The sequence below is a fragment of the Hipposideros armiger genome, unplaced genomic scaffold, assembly GCF_001890085.2.
Source record: "Hipposideros armiger isolate ML-2016 unplaced genomic scaffold, ASM189008v1 scaffold_294, whole genome shotgun sequence".
Lineage (NCBI taxonomy): Eukaryota > Metazoa > Chordata > Mammalia > Chiroptera > Hipposideridae > Hipposideros > Hipposideros armiger.
The window spans coordinates 1,421,651-1,447,898 of NW_017731644.1; the positions used below are offsets into that span (position 1 = coordinate 1,421,651).

At 42.4% G+C, this 26,248-nt stretch overlaps 1 protein-coding gene across 2 annotated transcripts in view; it reads right to left on the bottom strand.

Moving 5' to 3' along the window:
• Window positions 1-671: 671 nt before the first annotated feature.
• The window catches only part of SH3GL2 (SH3 domain containing GRB2 like 2, endophilin A1), a 196,045-nt gene continuing 170,468 nt past the window's right edge, over window positions 672-26,248 (bottom strand). For both annotated transcript variants that reach the window (XM_019659079.1, XM_019659080.1), the window contains exons 4-9: window positions 11,194-11,337; window positions 10,160-10,293; window positions 8,119-8,277; window positions 6,482-6,585; window positions 4,598-4,728; window positions 672-2,578 (exon numbers count right to left, since the gene is read on the bottom strand). In XM_019659079.1, coding sequence (XP_019514624.1) covers window positions 2,379-2,578; window positions 4,598-4,728; window positions 6,482-6,585; window positions 8,119-8,277; window positions 10,160-10,293; window positions 11,194-11,337 — 872 coding nt within the window. In that variant the 3' untranslated portion in view covers window positions 672-2,378. The remainder of the gene's footprint in view (window positions 2,579-4,597; window positions 4,729-6,481; window positions 6,586-8,118; window positions 8,278-10,159; window positions 10,294-11,193; window positions 11,338-26,248) is intronic.

Here is a 26,248-nt window from a genome sequence, read left to right on the forward strand (position 1 = left end):
CTATTAGATTAAAATTAGACATCTGGGGCCGGCTGACTGGCGCATTGGTTAAGAGCTGGCTTGGGATGCCAGAGGGCCCCGGTTCAGATCCCACATATGAGGGCCAGTGACACTGCCCTCCACAGCTAAGATGTTAAACAACAGCTCAACCCAGAGCTGGGCTGCCGTGAGTCGCCAGCGACGGCATAGGCTGCAGCCCCTGCTGCAGTGGGTTGCCATGGGCTACCGTGTGTAGCCAGCAGCTGCTCTGAGTGGCAGTCCAGAAGCCGGCGACTGATCTGCCTCGCCCGGGAAGAGCGCAATGATGGTGCCAACTTGGGCCAGTGAAGCGACGTCCTCCACAACTAGGCTTAAGAACAAAAGGACAGCAACTTGTCTGTTCCCATACCCCAATTCCCCAATAAAAATCTTTAAAAAAACAAAAAAAACCCCAAAACTAGACATCTGGATTATTTGCCTCCACGTGGAAGAATACAAAGGGCACCCAATATATAAAGAACATGTTTATTTCCTTAGGAGATTGAGAAATACATATTCTGTGTGGACTGATTCCCTACCCCTCCAACCCCCTCTCATCCCCCCATATACACACCAACAGAAACAATGCTGGTTTTTGACCAGTTTGTATCTCTGTATTTCTTTCTCTTTAAGCCCAAAAGAAAACAAAAGACTGGTTGAAATGACATATTTTATTTGCCCCTATGAACAGTATGCTGTTCTGATCTCACCAGTGACAATAACTCATTTAACTTCTAGAAGACCTCTTCTTCCCACTTCCATATCCTCTCTCCACAATTTCCTCCTTCCTGGGGTTATCAAGACCTGACCAGTGTCCAGGCTAGCTTGATCCTTGATGACAGACCTTTCCCTGCTTACAGAGGAGTGGATCTGAGGTTGGAACTGGGTCTGGTGTGGTTGTATCAAAAGCACTGGGGAAATGGGCCTTAGTCCACCCACTGTCGGACCCAAAGAACTGACACAAAATAAAGGGCTAGAGCTTTTGGTTCTGTCTTCAGCAATATTTATTGGAAACAGCGATGCTTCCCGTGGTAAGAGTTTATACATTAAGCAGTAAGATTTGCCTTTCACTCCACATGATCCACTACCGCAGGTGGCACATCCAAAGCAGCACATTAAACCTCTGAAAGAACCTGTACAGCTAGATAAATAGATCTCTGGATAGAAACTAACAGGACTTTAATGACTGGTACAAAAAAAAAACAACACTCATAAATTTACGCACAGCACTGTACACACAAAATGAGGATGAGATTGGAGGGGCAGAGGTAAAAGTAACAAATGAGTTGGCAAAGAGTTTTGCATATGCAGCCACGCATCTTAAACTTCTAAGCACAAAAATCATCTTCATTTGGTCCTCATTGAGGGCAGAATATGCACAAATGATGTTCAAAGAACACAAGGTGAAAGTGGAAAGAAAAGGGATTTACTGTTTCTTGGTCTATGAGCTAGTGGAAGCATGATTCTAGCGTTTTTCTCCTTGGGTCTCGGTGCCAAATGGATTCATGAAACACATAATTCATAAACAAAACTGAAGTTATGATATTCATTCCCCCTTCCCAGTAACCTTCAGGAATGCCCTAAATACATATATTGTTTCTGTGCAGCAAGAAATTTAAGTTTGGAAACCAGATCTGTTCCCAGTTCCTCATAAGGGAAAACCTCCTCTTCTCAACCCCTCCCACAATATGCTGATCCCTACCTGTTTTACTCAGAAATAAAACGGGAGTTCCCCTTTGGCTTGAATAGCAGGGAAGGAGGAGGACTGGCTGTGCCTCCGAGACAGGCGTAAGTAGGGGGAACAAAGGTGCATGAGTTCAGGGAAGGCTCTGCATCCACACGCAACCCTTTCTACTGACAGCATCAAGGGACTGACTCATTCAGACCAGAAGACAATTTGCTGGTGAGGGAGGCTTTCTTCCACCATTCTGTGACTCACGTATTTGGGAGGGGACAATGTGCAAGCCAAAACTTTCTCCTATTTAAATGGGAGAACCTGAGACCCGGAGATGGCCCCTGGGTGATAGATAATATCTTCAATAGGGTGGTTTTTCTGTGACGTGGCTCATGGTCATTATTCTAAGAAGCCACAGACTCCTGAGAACTGTGCGGACGGCAGTTCTCTGACTGGCTGGCCTCAGATGGTATTGAAAAAGCACATGCCATGCCCACCAGGCTGAGAAGATGCCATCCATCACCATGACTCTTTTGGGGTCACACACGTCAACCAAAGATACTCGGTGGGGCTTGATGGCTGGACCACTGCGGCCTGCGCTTGGGATGTGTTGGAAGCTGCATTGCCAAAGCAGTGGTTAAACTTAACTATCCGGGTCAGGAGGCGAGCCAGCCAGCGGGACACACTAATGGGGCAGGGCGACCAGAATTTCCACGTAGTTGATGGGGAAGAAGCCTGACTGGCCATGCAACATCCCCTCATACCAGTTCTCATCGATCTGGTTAGTGAGTGTGATGATATCACCCTCTTTAAAACCCAACTCCCCTTCATTTTCAGGCTCAAAGTCGTACAGAGCTCGGCAGCAGGGCTGATCCATTGGGGCACCTGAGTCAGAGCAGGAGAGAAGAACACAGGAAGACAAGGGGAGTTTAACTCGCATATCACCACCTGCTCTACCCGCTGGCTGCCCACCTTGCTTCCCCCCACACGCCTCTTCCTGGGAAGATTCCTCTTTCTATCAATCCCCCATGTCCACTGCATGGCATCTCCCTCTCCAGTCTTCAGAAGCTTTCTCAGATTTCCAGAAGTTGTTGGATTCCTGTTTTCTGTTCCCAGTAGGAAAAATGGCCACGTCTATTCTTGCGATACGTACGACAGAATTTGTGAAGGCTTCCTGCCTTCCTGCCAATGCCCAGTGATGGGAGACCCAACCACTTAAGGAGCTTGAAGGAGATTTAGGTTCATAACACAGCATGACCAGAATCCTTTCCATGTTGGCAGCTGGTTAAAACCTCTGCACATGTGAAACAGTACAGCTAATTACACGGACGGTGCTTTGCAACCTCAGGACAACAGTGCAGTCCTCGCTTTTTAAGAAGAAATACGTCAACCTCTGGAAAACTGCTATAATGTGGTGAAAACACTACAATAGAAAACACTGGGTTCAAATTCGAACTTTGTGTGACCTTGCACAAGGCACTTCACTCTTAGTTTCTCTGTCTACCAACTCACTTCACAGATACTATTATATATATTAAATGAGATTATGTTAAAAAATTACATAATGTACCCTTTGTAAACTGTTACATGTATAAATATCAGGAGGGCATCAGCATTACGGCATATAAAAAATAATGTACTTTACCTTGAGCAAATTAATGGAAGATAGAGTTCTATATTAAAAGGGATCTATGTTAAATGACCAATTATATTAATATAGCATGCAACTCAGACAAGTGCATACAGCTCCCATGCCATCTACATGGCTTTGAAGGGAAACAATGTAATATATTTTCTTACTTAAAGAAAGCAGAAAGAAGAGTGAAATATGTAGTTGGTTTCTGAGCAGGCAGAAGTGAGTTACATATAACTTATATGACTAGTCCTTGTAGCCAGCTAATTTCTAAGAGCCAGTTCTGTCTATACCCCACACTGCGTCTGAGCAGTAGAGGTGAACGCAAGGGCAGGGGGCTCCAACTGTCACCCCAGACCTCACTTTGTCCTGCGTAGTCTCCAAAGAACATCTCATAGAAAGTGTCCTGCTGTAGAACATCAACCACTGGAGATACAGGGAAGATAGGAGAAAGCTGCTTATCTTTAAAATCCATATCCAGTAAAAGTGAGTTTCCACTTCTTCAACCAAGCAAATGCTAAAGTTGAAAATAAGTACTAGCTTTTGTCTAAATTGTTAGTATGGGGTGCAGGGCAGTGATGCCATCTAAAGGAATCCATATTGGGTATACATCAATATTCCTGACAAAAAGTAAATTGCAGCTTTTATTGAACCAACTTCAGTAACCATGACATGATGAACTGGTTGGATGGTGGGAGTAGGGAAATCTAGCAGATGTTGAGATTCAAAATATATTTCTCTGCAAATATATTCACACATATGCTCCTGTGACTCAAGAAATCCAACCCAGTGTGTTCCTGGAGCTGGTGCCTGTGGGTATATGTGAGTGTATTTGGGCACACACTGCCCAGAGGCATTCGCTCTCATGCATACCAGAACCACAAAAGGGGGAAAAATAGAAAAAAAAACGATGCCATCCCAGCACTGAACTGACATGTTAGGGTGATTTTACGACAACAAAGGAGGGTCAAAATCTAATGTGTTAGTCAGGAGGTTAAGAGTGTGTTGATGATAGGGAGTGAGAGAAAAAGGGACAAGGGACATAACAGTTTTATAGAGAGAAGAGGGAAAAAGAGGAACAGAAATGATCAATGAGGAAAGAAGGAAGAGTCCTTTAAAAGCATTCTACCTGACAAAACCATCCTGTGGGAAATCTGTCACTGTATATTCCTTTTGCAGCCAGGTTGGACTGCTCCTAGAATTTCTGGAAAAGTGTCAGCGGGATGTGGCCAAGACCTATGCAACACGGTCTGCAGGTCTGAGCTCCTTACCTGTAGGTTTTGGGGTGCCCGTGTGGGACAGGCCCCCATTGGGTTGAGTACTGTCTCCCGCTGGAAACTCCAGGCTCATCCGCGGTTTAGGCTGATATTCCCTTCTAGGCTGAGATGAAGCTTGTCTTATTCTGTGTTGAAAAAAAAAGGGGAGGAAAAAAAGAGTGCATAGTCAATTGAGAAGCAAAAAAAAAAAAGCAGTAAAATTCGGGAAATGCTCAAGCCATCAACCCATCTACCACTGTGGAGCAAGGGAAATCTGAAAAGGACCTTTCGTTTTCTTATGTGAATATGCCTCTGCTTTTGGTGGTGTCCCCCTATAGTCATGCCCTTCCTTGCCTTTCTCTCTATCCCTCACTTCTGCCCTCACTGATTCAGAGTTCACTTTGCAGTGTGCTAGGTGTTAGGAACACCAAGATGAATAAGGCACAATTCTTACCCTCAAACAATTTATGGTCTGTAGAGGAGACATAACATAAATAACTGATTACCATGAATTGCAGTAAATGCTGTTATAGAGATATGTACAAAATGCTACAAGAACACGGGAGTGTGTGTGGGGCGGGTGGGGAGGGGGGGACAGGGGGCAGTAGGGGAGTCTACCTGTCCATGTAGAGCTTAAGAAGGTTTGGAGGGAAGAAAGAAAGAAATGCTATGTTCTCTGAGAACAGTGAGCAATTTGTCATATAGGAAGGGGGAAAGAAATGAAGGAAGACAGGAGGAATGTGGAAAGGTACAGCCAGGAAGCATATTCTGCACACCCCTAAGTACTTTTCACAGTTTCAGGTGTTCCCTAAGCAAAGTGTACAACAGATTTGCAAGGGTGGAAGAGTTTAGGGTATGATGACAGCAGAATGATATCACAAACACACATGATATTTCTTCAGCATGTTGAACTGCATGGTTTTAAACCTTTCTAAAGGCTTCAAAGTGTTACATGCATTTCCACAAGGGTGCACTGAGGGGAGATGCACAATCAAAGCACCAGTCAGGGCAGATAACAGAGGAGAGGAAGAGGCTGGCTAGATGGAAACGGGAAGAGTGAGGAGGTTTCCCCCAGTGCAGTACAATGACTGCAGGCTTCCTTGTACATTTAACCAGCTCATCAGCTATGGGAGTCTAATCCAGCCATGAGCTGAGAATAAAGGTGGCTGAGGTGGCCCTTGGACATACTTACATTAGCAAAACCATCCTGTTGAACTGGCTAAATAAAGTAGCACATATTACAGTGCAGGGCCACTGTGCACAGCAGTGCAGGCTGCTCCCACACTCCAGGGAACCCCATCCATGAAGAAAACTACCATAACCCCACTGTGGGGAGATTCTGAGGAGATGGAACAGGTATAAGAAAGCAGCCCCCTCAGATGGACTTTGTCACCATTCAGGGAAACACAAAGTGTGCAAAGATCCAAGCTCTCAAACAGGTTCAGCTTGATCATGACCCCCACTGGACCACTGCATGACCCAGGGCTGGTTCCTTCATGTCCCTGAGCCTCAGTTTGCTCATCTGTTAGATGAGGCTAACAATACTTAAGTCTACAGGGCTGTTATATGACTGATGAAGATATGCCTTCTGGACCCACACAGAACAGCTGATCTATTATCAGTGCAGCCATTATCACTGGCGCATCCTGGTGTCCCATCTGTGGAAGCTAAAATATAAGCCAAGTATCAAGCTCTCATAAACACGAGATTAGACTCAAAAGAACAAAGCACAAAGCAAAATAAAATCTAAACAAATGACCCACAGCTGCCTGTGTAGGATCAGCAGGAATTTGGGCAGAAGTTGTTCTTCAAATGTATCTTCTCTATTATTCCCATTTCTTTACACATCGTGCCACAGCAAGAAAATGGAACTGTGAAATGCAGGGAGCTGTGAAATACCTTTCTTCCAGTCTGACGGTGACTTGCTGCAGGATCTGGACGGCCTGCTTATGGTACTCCAGCTGGGCCTGGACCAGCGCAGACAGCTGGCTCACCTGTTCGATCTGCAGGGCAGGGGGAGGAAATCACACCTTAGTTGCCATGTTCCTGTCCTTAAGCAGCTACTACTGTCTGGCACATATGACAGAGTTGCTCCTGACACACAGCCCCATGCTCGGTCATGCCCATGACCGTGTGGGGAGCCAGGCGAAGACACAGGGTTTTACAGGTTCCAAATCAATTAAGGTTAAGAAAGCACCCTTATGCTTGGAAACTCCAGTACCATGAGGAGAAGCCACTCTAGTCAGAATCCTTCTGAAGATCACATAACTCTCACAGAACAGGCTCACGCTTAGCTACAGCCTTGATGAGGGTCTGATTTTATTGATTTCCTGTAGGAGAAACATGCATTGATGAAAGGATTCATTGCTCCCTATACTTTCCATGCTGGTCAATATTAGTGCCGTTAAAGAAATGTGAATATTTATTTCTCACATGAGGCACCATGGGAGGCGGTGTGGTATGATGGAAAATCTTTTGTCCTCTTTGAGCCTCATCTGTCATGGTAAGGAATTGGGCCAAGTGACATTTGGGCTCATTCCAGCTCTAACATTCTAAGCATCCCTGGTTACCCTCCATTTGGCATCTTGCGTTGTGATCTGGTTGACTAGTGGCCTCCAAGTCAACAGATGTAATGGTGCCGCCTGCATGTTGGGGAGGTGTGCAGCCCTGGGTTGAAGGGAGGATCACTGCGCTTCAGGCCACTCCTCATTCTTACAGCATTCCTCCTCAGTAGGTAGACGGACAAATCGTTTTACATAAACAGAAACACAAACCCGCACTGTCTGCGTGGTGGGAAAGTCTGGATACCGTCAGCACGCCTTCCCTGTCACCAGTCAGGGCAGAGCAGTGAAGTGATAAGTACATAAAGTCTCTGTAAACATCCCGGCAGGAGCTGGTCAGCAACTGATGGGACCGCAGGTGGCAGTGAGCAAGGACAGGGAAGCTGATTAGCAGGTTTTATGGCCTAAGTGGTTGGAATGTAACTTTCAGAGTCATGAAAAATAATATAGTGCTCTGGAAATGTGAAAGCATGCCCCAAATAAAGTATCTACGCGTATACCACAATCATCAATCTCAACTGAACTTACCTTCTGAAAAAAAGTCAACTTTACTACAAAATACAGAACATCTTAACCTATGTTGGACACTCACTTCTGAATGCATTTTAGTTGCTATTCTTCTACAATCTGAAGTCAATTGTGCTCTGCCTTTCAACAGAGTATTTTTTTTTGAGCTATATGATGATACTTGGATCATCAGAAACATTCTTTATTTCCCCACTACTAGTAATACTTTTAGATCATTAGTAGACAAAAATGTGGTTAAATCAAACTATAGGAATGCAGAAAAAAACATTTTACCATTTCTCAATCTACTTTATAATTTCAAAATATTTAAAAGAAATAACTACCTACTGAAGTTCTCACCACATAGCATGATCAGATAATAACATGTTTAATTACATAACCCTTTGGAACACAAATCTTGTGCCTCAGTGGCAAGATTCAATTAAAAGCCACAGGAGAGTAACTCACATCCATCTCTAAGAGATTGAACATGCTTGACTCAGCAATTTCTTTAGACTCATCAAATTTCTCGAGAGCTTGACGGAGCTCTTCATCTGGAATCTTGCCTTGTCGTTTCTTCTTATAATCGAAGTCCAGCCGTCGGCCCTCCATCTTCTTTAGATGATGCTGAAAAAGTCATGGGCAGGAATATGCTTTGGAAAGGACTCATGGGAAAGGCCTATGTAAGCTCTCTTTCACATCATGCCTATTACCTTCCAAAATAAGACAGGCTAAGTTCTAACATATCACGTCTCCAGAAAAATAAAGAAACATGCATCAGTGGGGCAAATGCTTCCAAAGGCTAAATGTGGGGCAAGATCTTCAAAAATAATTCACAGCAAGAAAGACATTGTGGGAGATACAAGCCCCACTTATGTTCTTCCCTTATTGGGACAAAGCCAAGCTGGACTGTATCTTTCCCTCCCCTGGCAGAAGCTGGGAAGGTGTCTACACGCCCTACACATGCGGAACGTACAAGCACATAAGGGCCCACAAGGCCCTATCTTCAGAACAAATGGTACGTCAGGAGAAGGCAGGATAAAAAAACACTTTCCTTGAAATGAAGTGAGAAAGAATGGTGTTCTTGCTTTTTTTAATCATAGAGCGTTAGCGCTAGAAAACACTTATCTTTGCGGTAATCCAATCGATTAGAATCACCTTATTAATTATTATTAATTGCTTATTTAAAATATGGATTCCTGATCACCTAAATTAGAATATCAAGGGCTGTGGCCTAGGGATCTATAGATTAGCACTGATTATAGTTGACTGAAGCAGCTTTCAGTGAAACACTGATTAGTTTACATCTCCCATTTGACAGTCACAAAACCTAACTTGGAAGGGACCTTAGAGGGGTCCTAATGCCCCACACTGTGCTTCCGTCCCTCCTTGCTTCATGCCCAGCACGTGGCTGCCCAGTCTCTGCCCAACAGCTTCAGTAACGAAGTGGAAAAGTAGTCTCCCAAAGCTGCAAGGTATTTTTTCCTACGAGGTGCAGTGCTCCACTACCAATGGGTGGGAGAAAAGGCTGGTTTTCCCTGGATCCTGGGTGTGTACAGAAAGAAAGGGAGATAGAGCTGGGAGTGGTAAAGGAATGAGAAGGAAAGGAACAAGAAAACTGTCCTAGGCCTTCCTGCCTCCCATCCATGTCTGGTCCAAGCTAAACGTTTATTCCTTTGGAAGGAATATTGTGGTAACACATTTGCACTTGCGGTCAGCTGTAGGGCGGAGTACTAGGTCAGAGTTATACCTTAGATTTGGAGTGAGTCAGCCCCTTACTAACTGTGTGACCTGAGCAAGTGGTAGGGCTGGCGGGGATTTAAGCTACAATAAGGAGATCTAGGAGACGTCAAGTTAGGACACTCCAGTTCACAATAAAGAAAATTAAATTTCAGATAGGCTCTACTAATATTTGTTGAGAGAACAAACAAACTTTACACACCTAGAGAGATTTAAAGCTTGTTGAACTTTATCTGGAATAGCGCAATTGTTCTATGTGTTTTAGAAAGAGAATAGTTGGGAATTCTTCCTCAATCCTGATAACTGTTATAAAAATATAAAAACATGTGTTTATAGCGTGATAGAATAACTATGTATTTAAGCTCACAACTGGTACAGCTAACATTTTAGAGGATGAAATCAGCCCAGAAAACCATACAAGAATTCATACAATTGTGTATTATAAGGGAAAAGATATTACCCTTCTGGGGAGAAAAAAGCTTTAAAAATCTTAGAAATTTAAAAATAAATAAATAAAAAATAAAAATCTTGAAAATTTAAAGTGGAGAAGTCAAATGTAATTTTCATGAGTGGAACAGTCATGATAGCAGGGCAAAAATTGTTGCATTTCTGTTTTCCCTCAATTTATCTGGCTAGACTGTTTTGCAATTCACGTGCCAAGGGCTGACAACATGCATGGGTAAGCTTGAAAACTGGGCTCTTAAGAAAAAGGGCACGTGCATCTATAGAATTGAAACTGCCCACTCCCCGAAGGACTCGTCGCAGATACCTGAATTTCCCTCAGATCTTTGTCATGAAGGTTCTGAAGGGGGTCAATGAAGTTTTGCTTTACTTCCATGTCTAAAGAGTCTTTCACCTCCGAGAGCTCCCGCATGGCCTCCCCCACCTCACCGAGCGCTGGGCCTGGAGGGGAGAATGAAGCCCTTGTAGGTTAAAGAACAGAAGTAAAATGCATTTGCAGTAACAGAGTCCATCACAGAGAAACATCCATGGATCACAGCCTGCCTGGTGAAGACACCCGAGATGAGAGACAGGAAGGATGTGATGCCCTCCAGAGAACAGAGCGTTCAACCTTAGATAGTTCATACCAGCAACAGGCTCAACGCCCCCTAAGCAGGTGGTGTCTCTTATACAATTTTGCTTCTCCTTTATAGAAGCAATTTGGGAAGCTCCCTGCCCTCCCTTGTAATTACCAGCGTTCCCTAATAGGGAACCTGTTGAAGGCCAATACATTTAGCAGAAGTAAACAGCAGGAAGAGAGAGCCGGGGTCAACCAGGAAACATAGGCATTTGCTAATACCTCACATCACAAGGAATGAAAACAGAAGGGGTTTAGTATGGTAGCTGAGGGTCAGAGGATGGAGAGGTGGAGGAATAATAGCTCAGGTGTCTCACCTGGAGTTGTAGAATTGGGTACCACATATAAAACGGCAGAGGTCTGAGAGAAAGCTCCCGGGGCAGGGTATTAAATCATGCTCATTGGGACTGTTTGCTCTGCCCCGATATCCAATTACTGCCAGACACACTCAAAAGTAAGTAGTCTACACATCTGGATAGGTCAACCTGCTACTGTAAAGATGGAGTTCTCAACAAGGAAAACAAAAATAAATAAAACTCCTACAAAAAATCACGTTAAACAAGATGAAATGACTCTGAAAACAAATTTTTGGCCCCTGTGCACAAGACCTAAAACTGAGAATCAAAATATAAGATGGTGTGAATAATTTCCTACACAGTTTCTTTCCGGCATGAAAATCCCCATAGGCAAACGAAAGGATTAAAATGTGAGAAAGCACTCATTACCAAAGTTGCAATCATCCCCAAGCTCTCTTCCAAACTTGAGCATGGCCTCTGCGAGCAGCGCTTCTGCCTGAGGGTAACCTGGCCCTTTCTCCTGGCCACGGATTTTTGACATGGTGTTGATCATGCTGAGTTTAGCTCTGGAAGCTAAGGGCAAAGAGACAAAAGGCTTTCAGAGTAGGAAATGCGATAAAGCAGAAACAGGGCTGGATGGAGAATCAGGCCTTAACCACTCTGTAAACCAGCTCAGCTACTGAAAACTGTACCACCTTCACCTACCCAGCTTCAGTGTCTTCATCTGCAATATATGAGGGTTGCTTCATAGGTGGCTAGAGGTAGATTTTTTTTTTTTAATCACTAAACTCTCCCTTCCTCTCAAAATCTTACGAAACATTTAACAGAAAACTCAGAGCTCTTCTGGGGGTAGACTCCATCCTCATGTGCTCTTTCTCTCTTCCTGGGCTCATGCCAGTCCTTTCTCTATGTGGTGGCCCTGGCAGTGACTTTGTGGAGCTGGGTGGCCCCATGGAAAGCATTTTGAAAATTATTAGATTATGTGCTATGTTTTAGGATTCTAGTTTTGAATTTCAATTCTAGGAAATTAATTGTTAATTCTTGCAGTGTGGGCTTTATGCCATGTTTCACTTACACCATGGCTAACAGAGCTATTTTCAAAATCACTTCTCAACTAAGATTCTGACGGTAAACAGGCCCAGGAAGGACAGAAATATCGTGTTTGTTAAAAATACTTAATTATTTCTCTAGCACATACGGCATTTGAAAATTAGCCCTGTGCCACAAAGACAGCATTTCCATTTCTTTTTTGCTTTTATTTTCATGAAAGAAGATGCCTAGAAAGCAATTTCAGTTTTAGAAGAAGAAACTGCTTTATTAATACAGTTAAAATCAATGATTTACTTGATTCTAGGATACCAGTGTTCTTCAGGTTAATTATTAGAGCTGGGACTGTGCATTAACCTAGGACTGTGCCCAGGGTCCCCTCGGCATGGAAACCTGAGAGAATCACAGCTAAAGGCACTTCCAGCATTCGTGGCTGATATTTAGGCTGGAACATTTGTTTCAAATAGGCATTTATTTCGACTTTGGGCTTTAAAGGTCTAGACTGGAGATGAGGAGAGTTATCACAAGAGGACCCCCTCCCAACCCTGCACCAGGCGCATTATAATGGCCAGGACAGCTATGGCCCCTGCCTTTACAAAGTTTACAGTGCACTGAGGGTAGCATTTATTTGAAAAGCAAATAGAGGGAAGTGTATATACTAAGGGTCATTTACGGGATTATAGTGAGTCACAGAAGCATCACCCCAGTCTATAGGAGGGGGGCACTGCAAAGAAAAATTTCAGAGGGAAGTATCTTAAAGCTTAGAATCACATAGGAAGTAGCAGTTAGGCTAAAAGCAATATGCAAAGCCTGGTGGTAACTAGAAAAACATAAAATTTATATATTTTTTTACACTGCTTTTCATAGAAAAGTGTACCATACATGTTAAATTTCAAAAACTGAAAATGCCACATGACCTCACCTTTTTTTTTTTTCAGGGTCAATAGCAGTAGCGTATATTTTCAAAGTCTTTTCTACAATGAGCCATATCTGAGGTCAAGGAAAGACCCAGACCCGGCTCTCAAGGTGCTTACAGTATAGTGAGGAGTAAGATAAACAGACAGTGGCAACAGACATGATAAATACAGTGATGGCTAATGTGCACAGTGTACTGGGGGGACACAGAGGAGTAACAACAGCACAGATAAAAGAGAAATAAGCAACAACTAGACGGTAAGAAGTACCAAATGAATAGAAAGAAAGGAGATACATAGAGAGCAAATCATTTAAATAAAACATACAAGTTAAAAATCAATAGAAGCATAGATGATAAAGTTGAAGCAAATCCCCCAAAGTAGAACAGCAACAACCAAAAAAAAAAAAAAGAGATAAAAAATCAGAAAGCAAACAAAATCAGGATCCGTCCAGGTCTGGCAGCTGAACAACATACTCATAAGTTCCAGAAAGGAAGAACACAGAAAGAGAAAAGGAAGAAGTTCTTTTTAAAAGTTCAAGAAAATTTCCGAAAACTAATAAACATGTTTTTCCAGATTGAAAGAATCCATTGAATGTCAGCTCTATGGATAAAAGTGTCCATACCAAGGGCCCTTAATACAAAATTTCATAAAACTGGAGACAGAGAAGTTCCTAAAACCTTTCAGAGAGGAAAAGTAGGTTACATATAAAATGTCAAGATAAAGAAGAAAATTGAACATAAGAAAACCATGGGGCCGGCCGAGTGGCACGTTGGTTAAGTGTTGGCTTGGGACGCCAGCTCTGAGCAGCAGGGCCCCAGTTCGGATCCCACATGTGGGCCAGTGACGCTGCACCCTCTACAACAGTGGTTCTCAACCTGTCAGTCACGACCCCTTTGGGGGTCGAATGACCCTTTCGCAGGGGTCGCCATGGACCATCGGAAAACAAAAAGATATTTACATTATGATTCATAACAGTAGCAAAATTACAGTTATAGAGATAGCAACGAAAATAATTTTATGGTTGGGGGTCACCACAATATGAGGAACTGTATTAAGGGGTCACGGCATTAGGAAGGTTGAGAACCGCTGCTCTACAGCTAAGATGGTGAACAACAGCTCGACCTGGAGCTGGGCTGCCATGAGGCGATGGCGACGGCTTAGGCTGCAGTGGGGCTGGCTGGCAGCGGTGTGAGCTTTCATGAGCTGCCGTGAGCCTCACCCGGGAAGAGCACAATGATAATACCAACATGGGCCATTGAAGCGACGTCCTCCACAACTAGAATGAAGAACGAAAGGACAGCAACTTATCTGTTCCCCTTCCCTGATTCCCCAACACTGTTCCCTCCCCCAGTTCTCCAATAAAATCTTTAAAAAATAAAAAGGAAAACCATGCACATGAGAAATCTCAGAAAACAATGGGGCAATGACTCCTAATTTCTTAGAGAAAATAATTTACAATTCTACACTCAAATAATCAATGACGTATAAAGGTAGAATAATGATATTATTCTGAAGTACACAGGAAGGTCACAATTTATTCCTCCCAAGCTAATGGAAGATGCGTTCTACCAAAATGAAGGTGTCAATCAAAAAAAGAGAACAGGCATGAAATCTAGAAAAAGGGATCCAGTATAAGGAAAGAGGTGAAAATAACAAAGGGAGATCTCGATGGTCATTATGCATCAGGCATTGTAGCTGACACTACCCATGGCCAGGTATGTACAGCTCAGGGAGCCATGAGCTATAAAGGAACTATGGGCTCCCCGTGTCCCCCCGTGGGATCAAGTTGCAGCTATCTACCACTGTACCTTGCTTTCTAACGTCTCCCTCATTGGCCTCTTCTCCTTCACTACTCCCCTAACAGGACTTTCTGAAATCACCTCCGCAATCAACCCCTTGTGCTCAAATCCTTGCCTCATGGTTTGCATCTGGGGGAACCCAAACTAAGAAAGCAACTAATCCAGAATGCAGCATCAGATAGCTCAAAGATGATGAACACCTGACAATTTTCAATGTATTGAGAGGAAATTCATATGTGTGGCAGTGAGTTTGGGAAAGAATAAGTGAAACATACACAAAAAGTTAAAAAATGAAAAAAATAAAACAATGATTAATTCCAGGAAAAACTAAAAGGTTGTATAAGAAAGGAAATACAGGGATATTATTCTACATAGGCCCGCTTTGTACAAATTTACAAGGGCCTAAAATGTAAATTTTGGAAGAGACTGGCTTTTAAACATACTAATGAAATGAGAGAGGGAAAGGATGTGGGAGAATGGGAAGGCAGGAAAAGAGCAAACAATTCTCATCTTCCAAACTAGGAATCAAACAGAAAACACCTAAAACTGGAAACCAAGAAGGAGCAATATAAGCATGATGTTGTAAGATTAGAAATAAAAACCAAAGGAACCGCTGAAAGGGTCTTAACAGTGCTGCTTCCGGGACATGGAAATGGGGGGAAGGAATGCAACTCCAGGAGGACTGCTGTTTTTTGTAAAAAAAAAAAATCTTTGTAAAACTATACAATTTTTATAATATGTGCATGTATTACTTCCATTATAAAAAAACTAAATTTAAAGTATTTCCCACTTCTTTTTCCCTCAGGAAAAACAATACTCATCGTATCTTGACAATCTGGGCACTGCTCTAACCTCAAGGGCCTTTCAACGAAAAAAGCTCTCCTAAAAAAAAAAAATACGATCACCGGTATAAAGAGAATTGGCTGGGATTAATAAGGATTAACAGGTGAAATGCCATCAGAAAACACCATCAAAAGAAAGAGCGCGATGAGCCCACATCCAGGTGAAATGTATCAGATGAATTTCAACAGCAGGAAGTAAAATTAGGATGACCGTAAAAGGCTGGTATGTTCCAAAAACAGGGCTCCCATCGTTTTGTCCTCTGCTGAAAACGGCAGTTTCTTTTTTGGCCCCCAAATCTGTGCTATCTCTTAAGGAAGACAAACAGGGGCAGCCAAAGCTCAATCTAAAAATCATCTCCCAATGCTAAAGCATAATCCCAGAAGAGCTTTCTAATTCTGGGCACAGCCGCAGGGAAATCAAAGCTCTGCGGAGAGTAAAACAGAAGCTCTGCTCGCACTGCCAACAGTTATTTTCCTCTGACCTAAAAGCAGTGTCTGTGTGAATCACCGCTCAGTCTCCCCGAAGGCTGCTTATCTGGTGCGGTAACGAGCTGGGAAAGCCAAAAACTCAGCCCTTCTAATAAATCTCAGTTTTTCAATTTTTTACTTGATAAACAAACAGGAAAACAAGTCTCATCTTTCATGGACAGCAGCACAGTGTGTCAAAATAAATATTAGCATTGGGCTTATACAAACAGGTAAAGATCCAGGCTCCAAATCTTGCTAGCTGTGCATCCCTAAAAAATATGTCTCATTCATAAGTCTCTTATCAGTGTTCAACGGTCAAGAGCACAAAGAGTAACTAGCACAGGCACCCACAGCCCGGAGGCAGGAGGAAGCAGTGCTTCCATGTTCTTTTCTACGAGCTCTGTGCTGGAGGGCTGCACTGTCAGCTGGGTTGTATGAGGAGCTACATTTCCCAGTCTCTTCCCCATGTTTCCCAGTTAAAACTGGTCCAAAGTGAGGTTGTGCAGGAGTTGGGAGGTGAAGGTAAAGCTGCAGCCTCCATATTCTAAAAGCTGTCACTGGTGAGAAGCGGTGAAAGACTGAGGCACAGGAGGAAATGGGTTCCCGCTGTCCTCATGCTGCCCTGCTCTGTGTCCAGCTCTTCTCCCCACATGCTGATTCTGCTGACCAGCAGTGATCTCAGGCCCGCTACAGACCATTGGCTGCAAACTTTCGAGGTAGTAACCCTCAAGAGCCAACCACCTTCCCTAGCCTTCCACACCACAGCCCACTGCAGTCCTGCTCCAGCAGTGGGACCTGCCCACCTACCTTCCAGATCCCTAAGTTCATTCACTTGGGTCAGGGCTGGTCAGTGACCTTTCACTGATTCTTCAACTCTACTGTTTTTACCTTCATTTATCCAGCTCTTCCCACAGGTATACAAACTCTGATTCTTATAAAAAATCTGTTATTCAATAATATCCACAATGGCTTTGCGGTCCTTGTTAAACCCAGCCTAATACAGTGTTTGATGGTCTTGTATCTCAACTGACAAAAAATTATGATCTATCCTTGATAGAAAGCCCTGAAAGTGAGTCAATAAAACTGGCTGTCCATATTTCAATTTTGCAAATCTATACTTCCAGGGTAGACATAAGAGAGAGAGAATAACTGTAGGTAGGAAGGAGTTAGCTGCTAATTGGGGGGGAAACACCAGAAAGGATAGCCGGGTTTAACAAAGTGGGATTAAGACACAGCCTCTGGAGGCAGACTATCTGAGTCCAGATGCTGGCTCCGTTTCTTGCTAGGTGATTGTGGACCTCAGTTACCTCATCTGTAAAATGGTACCTGACCCTCATTGGGTTATGTTGATTTAAGGGTTAAATGACATAATGTATGTCACAATGCTGGCAAATGGTAAACATTCAATAAATGTTGGTTATTTCTGAGTGCCAGACATGTCAACAAGTTCACTGTGTGATTCTATGTGAGTTACTTAACCTCTCCGAGTCTCAGGTTCTTTAGCCATATAAAACTGAGGGGGAAAAGAAAGTATAATTTCTAAAACTCTTCTAAGTTCCCTTATGTAAGGTGATCGATCCTTCTTAGATGTAAGACTTCTCAAAGAAAGCATACCCTGGCCATCTGCCACAGGAAACTTCTGGCAGTTTCCTTAAGTTTCTAGAACTGTCACTCTTCTTGGAACAGCATTCCCTCTTTCTACCCACCCAACACAACCCAGGCACACCTCTTCTACAGAGTAGTTCCCAATCACCCTTTACCTCTACTGCCTTTAGGTTTAAGTGACCCCTTCCCTCATTTCATGTCTCCACTGTGTCGGACATACACTGATCATATCTCACATGATATTTTATTTCTGTTTTCAGCATGCCTGTTTCCTGCTACAAGCTGACAAACTGTATCCTGTGGAATTCCAGCACAGTGCCAAGCATACAGCAGGTGCTTAATTATTAACTGTGGGCTGAATGATTTCATTTAAAAGTTTTAATTTTTTATAAACTTCTGCATACATCATTTTCCTAATCCTGGGAAAAGACTGCACTGTTTAATAGCACAGAGACCTTCTGTTGTGCTCTGAAATGGAGCTAGAGGCTGCTGATAAGCCCTCATTACACACTAAGGCTGCGATCTGAGGGGATGGTTTGGGTCAACAGGCCATGCTGATGGCAATCAGGCCTGCCATTTCCCTCCCACAGGCGAGTTTAAGGGTTCCGAGGCTGCTGGGCCTTTCATTGCTTCTGATTCCATTTCCTAAAGTGCAGAAGGGTGGACTTCCATTCCCCATTCACTCTTATTAATACTGACTCTTTGGAAGTAATTCGCCTCTAAATGATGCCATGAAAAACTGCTTTATGTAAAAATGATAAGAAACTGATAACCCAAACTCCCACAATCAGGAAATAGGCTCCCACTGCCCCCAACCAAAGAAGGTTCCTAAGCTGAAATATGAGTCCCAGCTAAAGAGATAAAATAGATCCGATTAATAAGAATCAATGAATAAGTTACAATAGAAACAATTACATATACCCCCAGAGAAAAATTCGGACTTTGCACTGCTTCACTGAATTGCCACTTACCAATAATCTGCTTTTTAAAGTTGCTTTTTTTTCTGTGATAAAAATGAGCAAACCAAGTATTTATTAAACACCTACTATCTAAAAAGAACTATGTGCTAGGGAGACTCAGAGAAGCCAGGCTCAGGCTCTGCTCTCAGCGAGCTGACTGTCTATGTGGAGAATCCCGCTCCACTAACTGCAATAGTCAGACACGGGCCATCCTGTGGACAAGGTTATAATGCGTCCACATCACAAAAGAGAGAGGCTGGGGAGGCTCACGGAACTGGTGACATTTAAGCTATAAAGGCAGAGCCAATGGGGAAGGGCATTCCAGGCATCTAGAGACTATAAGCAGAGGCATGTGAAAGGGCCTGATGTATGTGGAAACTTCAGATCGTCTGCCGCTTAGGGAGAGAGGCTGCGAAGGTTGTAAACTGGACTGTGAAGGGCCTTCAAGGTCATGCGAAGGGCCTTCAAGGTCATGCGAAGGAGCTCAGATTCTGTTGTGTAGACAAAGATTCTCATCCAAGGTTTCTGACAGAGTTATTTAAGATTTAGACCTTTAAAAGGGCTTTAATTCAAATTAAATCAGATTTAGGTTTGGAAAAAAAGATTCCTATCATTAACACAGGGAAAGCAGGAAGTGGGAAGGAAGGAATCTTCCCAAAGTGAGAATATAACTGTCACAGTATTGAGAGACTACTGTAACACATGTGTCCTAAGGAAAGAGAGGGAGAAAAAGAGGTGAACTGTAGGGTCCTTTGGAAAATGGAATTAACAGGACCAGATGACTGATTAAATATGAGGAGAAAGAAGAGGGACATCTGGGATGATGCCTGGGCAATGGTGGGCTGCCTGTTAGAATCACCTGAGGAGCTTTTAAAACTATTGATTCCTTTAGAATTGGTACTGGGTCTTCTAGATTCCATAAGGAAAAATTCTGACTCATGACTCCACCTCATCCTATACCTAAAAATCAATCCCATGTGGGCCACAGATCTAATTACGGAAGGAAACACAGCACAACTTCTAGAAAATGAGATAGGAGACCACATTCATGGCCTGGAGAGCGTGCAAATGCTTCTTAAAATAGGTTATAAAAAAGCACTAATGGGCCGGCCGAGTGGCTCAGTTGGTTAAGAGCTGGCTTGGGACGCCAGAGGACCCTGGTTCAGATCCCACATATGAGGGCCAGTGACACTGCCCTCCACAGCTAAGATGCTAAACAACAGCTCAACCTGGAGCTGGGCTGCTGTGGGTTGCCGGTGACGGCGTAGGCTGCAGCTCCTGCTGCAGTGGGTTGCCATGGGCTATCGTATGTAGCCAGCAGCCAGTGTAAGTGGCCAGCAGCCGCAGTGAGCGGCCGTCGAGAAGCCGGCGACTGATCTGCCTTGCCCAGGAAGAGCGCAATGATGGTGCCAACTTGGGCCAGTGAAGCAACGTCCTCCACAACTAGACTGAAGAACAAAAGGACAGCAACTTGTCTGTTCCCCTTTCCCCAATTCCCCAGTGCTGTTCCCATCCCCCAATTCCCCAATAAAAGTCTTTAAAAAAAAAAGCACTATCAAAGAAAAATATTTATAAAGTGGACTATATTAAAATTAAGAACCTTCTTCTTTCAAAAGAAATTCTTAGAGCTAAAAAGCAACCAAAAAAGTGAGTTAAAGATACTCACAATACATATATCCAAAATAGAATTTGTATGCAGAAGAAACTCCTAATAAGAAAACAATAGCTCAATTAAAAAAAAATGGGCAAGAGATCTGAACAGACACTTCACAGAAGAAGATATCCAAATACCTAATTAGCATCTGAAAGATGCTCAACTTCATTAGTTATTTTGGCGATGCAAACACAATCACACTGAAACATACCCACAAGAATGGTTAAAGTGGAAAATACAATACAGAAAACATCAAGTGTTTAGAAAGTGTAGAACAAGCTGAACTCTCCAATACTGCTGGTAGAAGTATGAATTGATAGGACATTTTGGAAAACAGTTTGGCAGTATCTACTAAAACTGAACAGACATATACCCAGTGCCTCAGCAATTCCACTTGTAGGCAGATGGCCATCAGAAATGTGTATGTGTATAACAGACATGTCCAAAAATGGGCTAGTCAAAATAGCCAGACAATGGAAATACCTATATGTGCATCAGTGAGAAAATGGACAAATAATATGTACTATATTCTCACAGTAGAATGTTATATACAGCAGTGAATGAGAAAAACTACACCTACATGCAACAATAACAAATATAAAGTTGAGCAAAAGAAGCCAGATCAAAAAGAGTACATGTTCTCTGATTCTATTTAAGTGAAGTTCTAAAAGAGACACAATTGTATGCTGTCAGAAGTCAGGGTAGCTTGTGTCTGAAAGGGTTTTCTGGGATGCTAGTAATGTTTCTTGAACTAAGTACTTTTACACAGGATTATCAGTTTGTAATAACTCATTGAGATATACACATAAGATCTGACCACTGCACTTCTTTGTATGTTACAAATCAGCAGAGTTCAGGAAAAAAAATTAAAAACAAAACAAAACAAAACCCACTGATGTCTGTGTCCCACTCCCAGTTTCCTGATGTATTTATTGGTCTGGCATGTGGTCTGGCCATCAACTGCTTTTTAAAGTCCCCTAGGTGATTGTAATGTGCAGCTGAGGTTGAGAACCACTGCTTTAGAGTTGCTACACTGAATACATACCTGGGTAGCTGATAATACAAATCTGAGATGAAGAATAGAAGAGGAAGAAGCTTTTGGAGAGAAAATATAAAAGTGTTCCGATTTCAGCAAATACAAAGTCTAACAGAATATCCACCAGGTTGCACTAAACAGATAACAAATGGGTCTTGAGCCAAAGAGAAGGTGGGTGGTATAAAAATAGGTAGTTTATTTGATAACACCTGGAATTTTTTTCTACTAGTTTTATTGAGTCATAATTGACATATAACATTGTTTAAGTTTAAGGTGTACAACAAAATGATTTGATATATGTATACACAGTAGATGAATGTAAAATGATCACCACAATGTTTAGTTAACATCTATCACCTTACATAGGACAAAATTTCTCTCTGTGCTGAGAACTTTTAAGATCTACTCCCTTAGCAACTTCCAAGTATACAATATGATACTGTTAAATATAGTGCCATGCTGTGCATTACATCCCCAGGACCTATTTATCTTATAACTGGAGGTTTGTACCTTCTGATCACCTTCACCAATGTCACCTACCCCTACTCCCAGCCTCTGGCAACTACCAATCTGATCTCTGTTTCTATGAGTTTGCTTTTGTTAGATTCCACGTATAGGGGAGATCATATAATATTTGTCTTTCTCTAATTTATTTCACTTAGCACAACACCCTCAGGTCCATCCAAGTTGTTGCGTGTGTGTGTGTGTGTGTGTGTGTGTGTGTATCAGAATTACTTAGAAAACTTTTTAAAAACACAGATTTGAGGCCCCCACCTCTGTTTTGCTGATTTAGGATACCCCAGAGGTTAGATCACAGAATTTGTCTCTGTGGGTGTACTCTGAAGGTTAGCAAGTATGGACACTGGAGTCCCCCACCTTTCATTGATTCTGAACAATCACGTAATCTCTTTGAGTCTGTCAGTTTAGTGATTCTCAAATGTATCTCTGTAGCCCAGACCGCTCCACTGTGTTACAGACAGACTCATGTATTCTAGCACCTGCCTGACTCCAATAGCATGTTTAGGCATCTTCAACTTAACATGTTCAAGCTAAAGTCTACATTTCCCATCGTCATCCCATAACTGCTCTTACTACATTATTCCCCGTTTTGTCAATGCAACTCTATTCATTGTTCTACTTGCTCAGGCCTGAAATCTTATTGTCATCTTTGAAGCTTTTCTTTGTCCCACACCCACATCCTATCTGTCGGTAAATTTTGTCAGCTCCGCATTGAAAACATATCCAAAATAAGACCACTCTGGTGTGAGCCCCATCATCTCTAGCCTGGATTAATAAAAGAGGTGCCTACTGGCCTCCCTGCTTTCATCCTTACTCCCTATTATCTAGTCTGTATGTGAGACCTTTTCAGTATCAGACCATGTCATTCTTCTCCTCAAAACCCTTTAACGCGTCCCCATGCCATTCAGAATAGGAGCCAAAGTCTTTCCAATGGCGACAAGGTCCGATGTGCTCTGAGCCCCGGGACCTCCCCTCCCACTGCGCTCCTTGTTGTTTCCTGAGTACGCCACTGACACCACCATCATGTACCAGTCATGTTCCGTTTCCTTACCCTTGATTTCTCTGTGTTGCACTGACCACCACCTGACATTGGATATTTATTCTCTATAATCTCTTCCCACTAGACTGTAGGCTCCATGAGGGCAAGGTCTTGCTCTGTTTCATTGACTGTTGTGTGCCCAGGGCTTAGAACTCCACATTAGAACAAAGGTAGTGGATAACTTTAAAAAAATGGTTTTCCTCTTCTACAGAATAGAGAAAATCAAAGCTACCTTGTTAGATTATTGTGAGGATTAGAAATGATTCAAAATGTTCATGGTCATTTTGACTTTGGGGAGCCTTTCTGTTGTGATTTAAAAAAAATACCATGAATGCTGCTGCCAAGTGCCACCCAACGAAAACACTGAGATCTTTAATACAGGAAGCGGTGCATCAAACCATCAAACATGTGACAAGTTTCAACTTGTTTGGTGCAGTCAGTTGGTGTGAGCTACGGTTGAGAGAAGGTATGTTATAAAGTGTGCTGTAAATCATCCATCATGGCAACACTCCATGTCATACATCACTTGTGGTATGCAGCAATTTCTATCAAATAAAAACATGACAGTATGTCCTCATCCACCTTATTCACAGATCTGGCACCATGTGAATTCTGGCTCCTTCCCAAAGTCAAAATGACCATGAAAGGAAAACATTTTTAATCGATTCAGGACATTGAAGCAGTCACGAGAGTACAACTAACTCATGAAAGAGGACTTCTAGAACTGCTTCAGAAAATGGCAAGAATGATGGGATAAGGATGTGCGAATCTCCTACTTTGAAGGAGATTAATGGCAATGTGTCTTTTACTGTTAATAAATGTTTTTATTTAAACATTCACCATATATATGTTTTGATCATACCTCGTATACACCACTCAGATACATCAGTGTTCAGTATGGGGATCAAGCCATTGTTTCCTGTGAATCTCTGAACAGGCACTTCTGTACTAGCACTTCTGTCCATCACATCTTATGACATATGAAGAAATATACGTTTGGTCCCTGTGCCTCCCCTCCTTTCCTGGCACAGAACTCCTAAAACCTTCCCAACCTCTAAAGTGGTAAGTATTTTTTATATGCTAATGAGATGACTGGTGGCTGAAGATTCCTGGATAGCCTCAGTACAGAGAAGAACCAACCATGTGATTAGATGGTTGGAATTTTCAGCCTCCCTGAAAATCCTAACCAAAGCTTCATAAAGCACCCAGGTTGGTGAACACACTGAGGTACTGGGAAGGAAGGATGCCTGGACAAGGCATGGAAACTCCATGCTCCCTTCCCCATGACCTGTCCTATGCATCTCTTCTGTTTTGCTATTCCTGAGTGGTATCTTTTATAACAAATGAGTAAACATTAAATAAGTGTTTCTATGAGTTCTGTGGGTCATTCTTGGTGAGGTAGTGTCAGAATTGAAGTGAATTGTAGGGTAAGCAACTGAAGTTGGAGAATTGGTCGGTGTGGGGAAAAACCCAGATATCTGGTGTCAGCAGTGTTCTGTGGGTAGAGTGTAGAGGAAAACAGTAGCTTTCCTTTTTAAATCTCTAAAACAGGATGTAGAACACTCATATGAGTGGGTGCTGAGGTTCTGACAGACATTTGTAGGAAAACTCTTGAGATCCATTTTGTAGGCAAGTACTGTGAAATGTCAGCACATGTAGATCCCAAGCCTCTGAAGACATGGCAAAGGGGTGATTTCTAAGGGGGTTTGGGTCCAAAGATAATGATGGCAGAGGATGGAGTGTGATTTTTCCTAAGGGGCAGTGGGGGAGGACAAGGAGTCCTGATGTCATTTGTCATTTTTTTAAATAAGTTTCATTCACTGTAACTCAAAATCAAAGTTTATAGCAAGTGGGATTTCTATAGTCTGAAGACTAGTAGTCTTTGTGGAACAGGAAGTTGGAATGAAGAGGGTCAGCGCAATATCTGACCACAGGGCTGTGGGCTGTACAGACGAGGTAAAAATGGGTCTTCAGTGCTGCAGGGGCAGGGATGAACAAAGCATCTTCCCTTCTGCACTTCACCCTCCTCCCTGTCCTAAATGATCACAACAGGAATGTTGGGGGAGAGACCTTTTGTAAATAACTAAATTACAACCTTCTTTACACGGCTGTATTATACTTTTAAAAGTGGTTTCCTTCCCTCTTCAAGTGTGAGATTTTAAATTAAAAAACACTTACAGAGCATCTGTCTATCACAACAGGGAAGAAAGCCCACCCCTGACCTTGGCTCATATTGATAAACACAATCACGCAGAAGAAGTGGCCACAGCATTCCAAGTCACATCTTTGTGTTCTTTTAGGAGAAACCTAATGGACTTAGCATCCACCAGGGAAGACCAAAGTCATGGAATGGATTTTCTGGAAGCTTTTCAATGCTTTTAGGAACTAAATTCCTTTGTCATCTCTACCTGCCTTGCAGAAACCAAACCTAGTGTTCAAAAGAACCTAGATCTTTAGCAGACAGATGCTTAATGATTTTTGCTAGTATTCACAAATGCCACCACCTGGCCTGAAAATTTAGACAGAGCTTTGAAATATCTTTGAGAAACTGAGGATCAGGACCACGTTTCATCCCACAGCTATCATTTCAGAAGTATCTACTATGTGTAATTCACACACATCATCTCTGTAATCCTCCCAATGACACAAGAGACAGGTTTGGTCTCTCCATTTTACAGATAAGGAAAATGAAGCTCAGAGAAATGATGTAACTTGCAGCAAGAAGCAGAGCAGAATACGAACCCTAGTTGTGTCTCCAAAGCCCCTTCTCAGCCCAGAATTCCACACTGGTTCTCAGTGCTTTATTAGGGCTTCATTAAAATAAGTCTAATTAGGAGTGCCAGCAGCAAAGTGCAGAGCTTTAGCTATATTTACACTCGTTAGGTGTTTAAAATGCAGAGGTGAGGCAGTCTGATAGATGTTGCTACTCAGGAAGCAGTATGGGCCTGTACCATTACTGGGCAGACTGGAGGTCTTCCCATTGACATGACCTTGGACAAGCTGCCTCACTGCTCCTGATCTCTGCTTCCTCACCTCTAACGTAAGACCTGCTTACCTGATTTCTTTAATGCCCTTCAAATCTAAAAATCTCTCATACAACTGTTAGAATCCAGTAGGATAAGTGAACAAGGTCATTTGCAAATAAGCAGATGGTATCTACCAAAGCATACAAAGAACCATAACATACATTTTTAAAACCAATGAAACCTGCCCTTGTTTCATAACCATAACTGAGATCAAAACCAGTAAGTCTTAGTTTAAAATACTAACTTAAAGATTTTAACTTGATTCTTTTTTAAAACACTCCCCCCCTTTTTTTTTTTTGGTTTCTGTTTCTGCAAGAATGAAAATTACAGCCAGATCATTTTCTAATGATCTGGTTTCTGTTTATGAGTCACTACAAAAAGAGGATATTTAAAAAAGATAAATAGATATTTCAAGAAAAACAAAAAGGTAATTTATTCTCTCTTCGGGAAAACCACCAAATTTCATTAACGATAAGTAATTACTAAATACAACAAACATTGTGAACAAGCATTGTTAAAATTTAGAGGACAAAAGTCACATTTAAATGTGAAAACACAGCCTCTTTTTGAGGA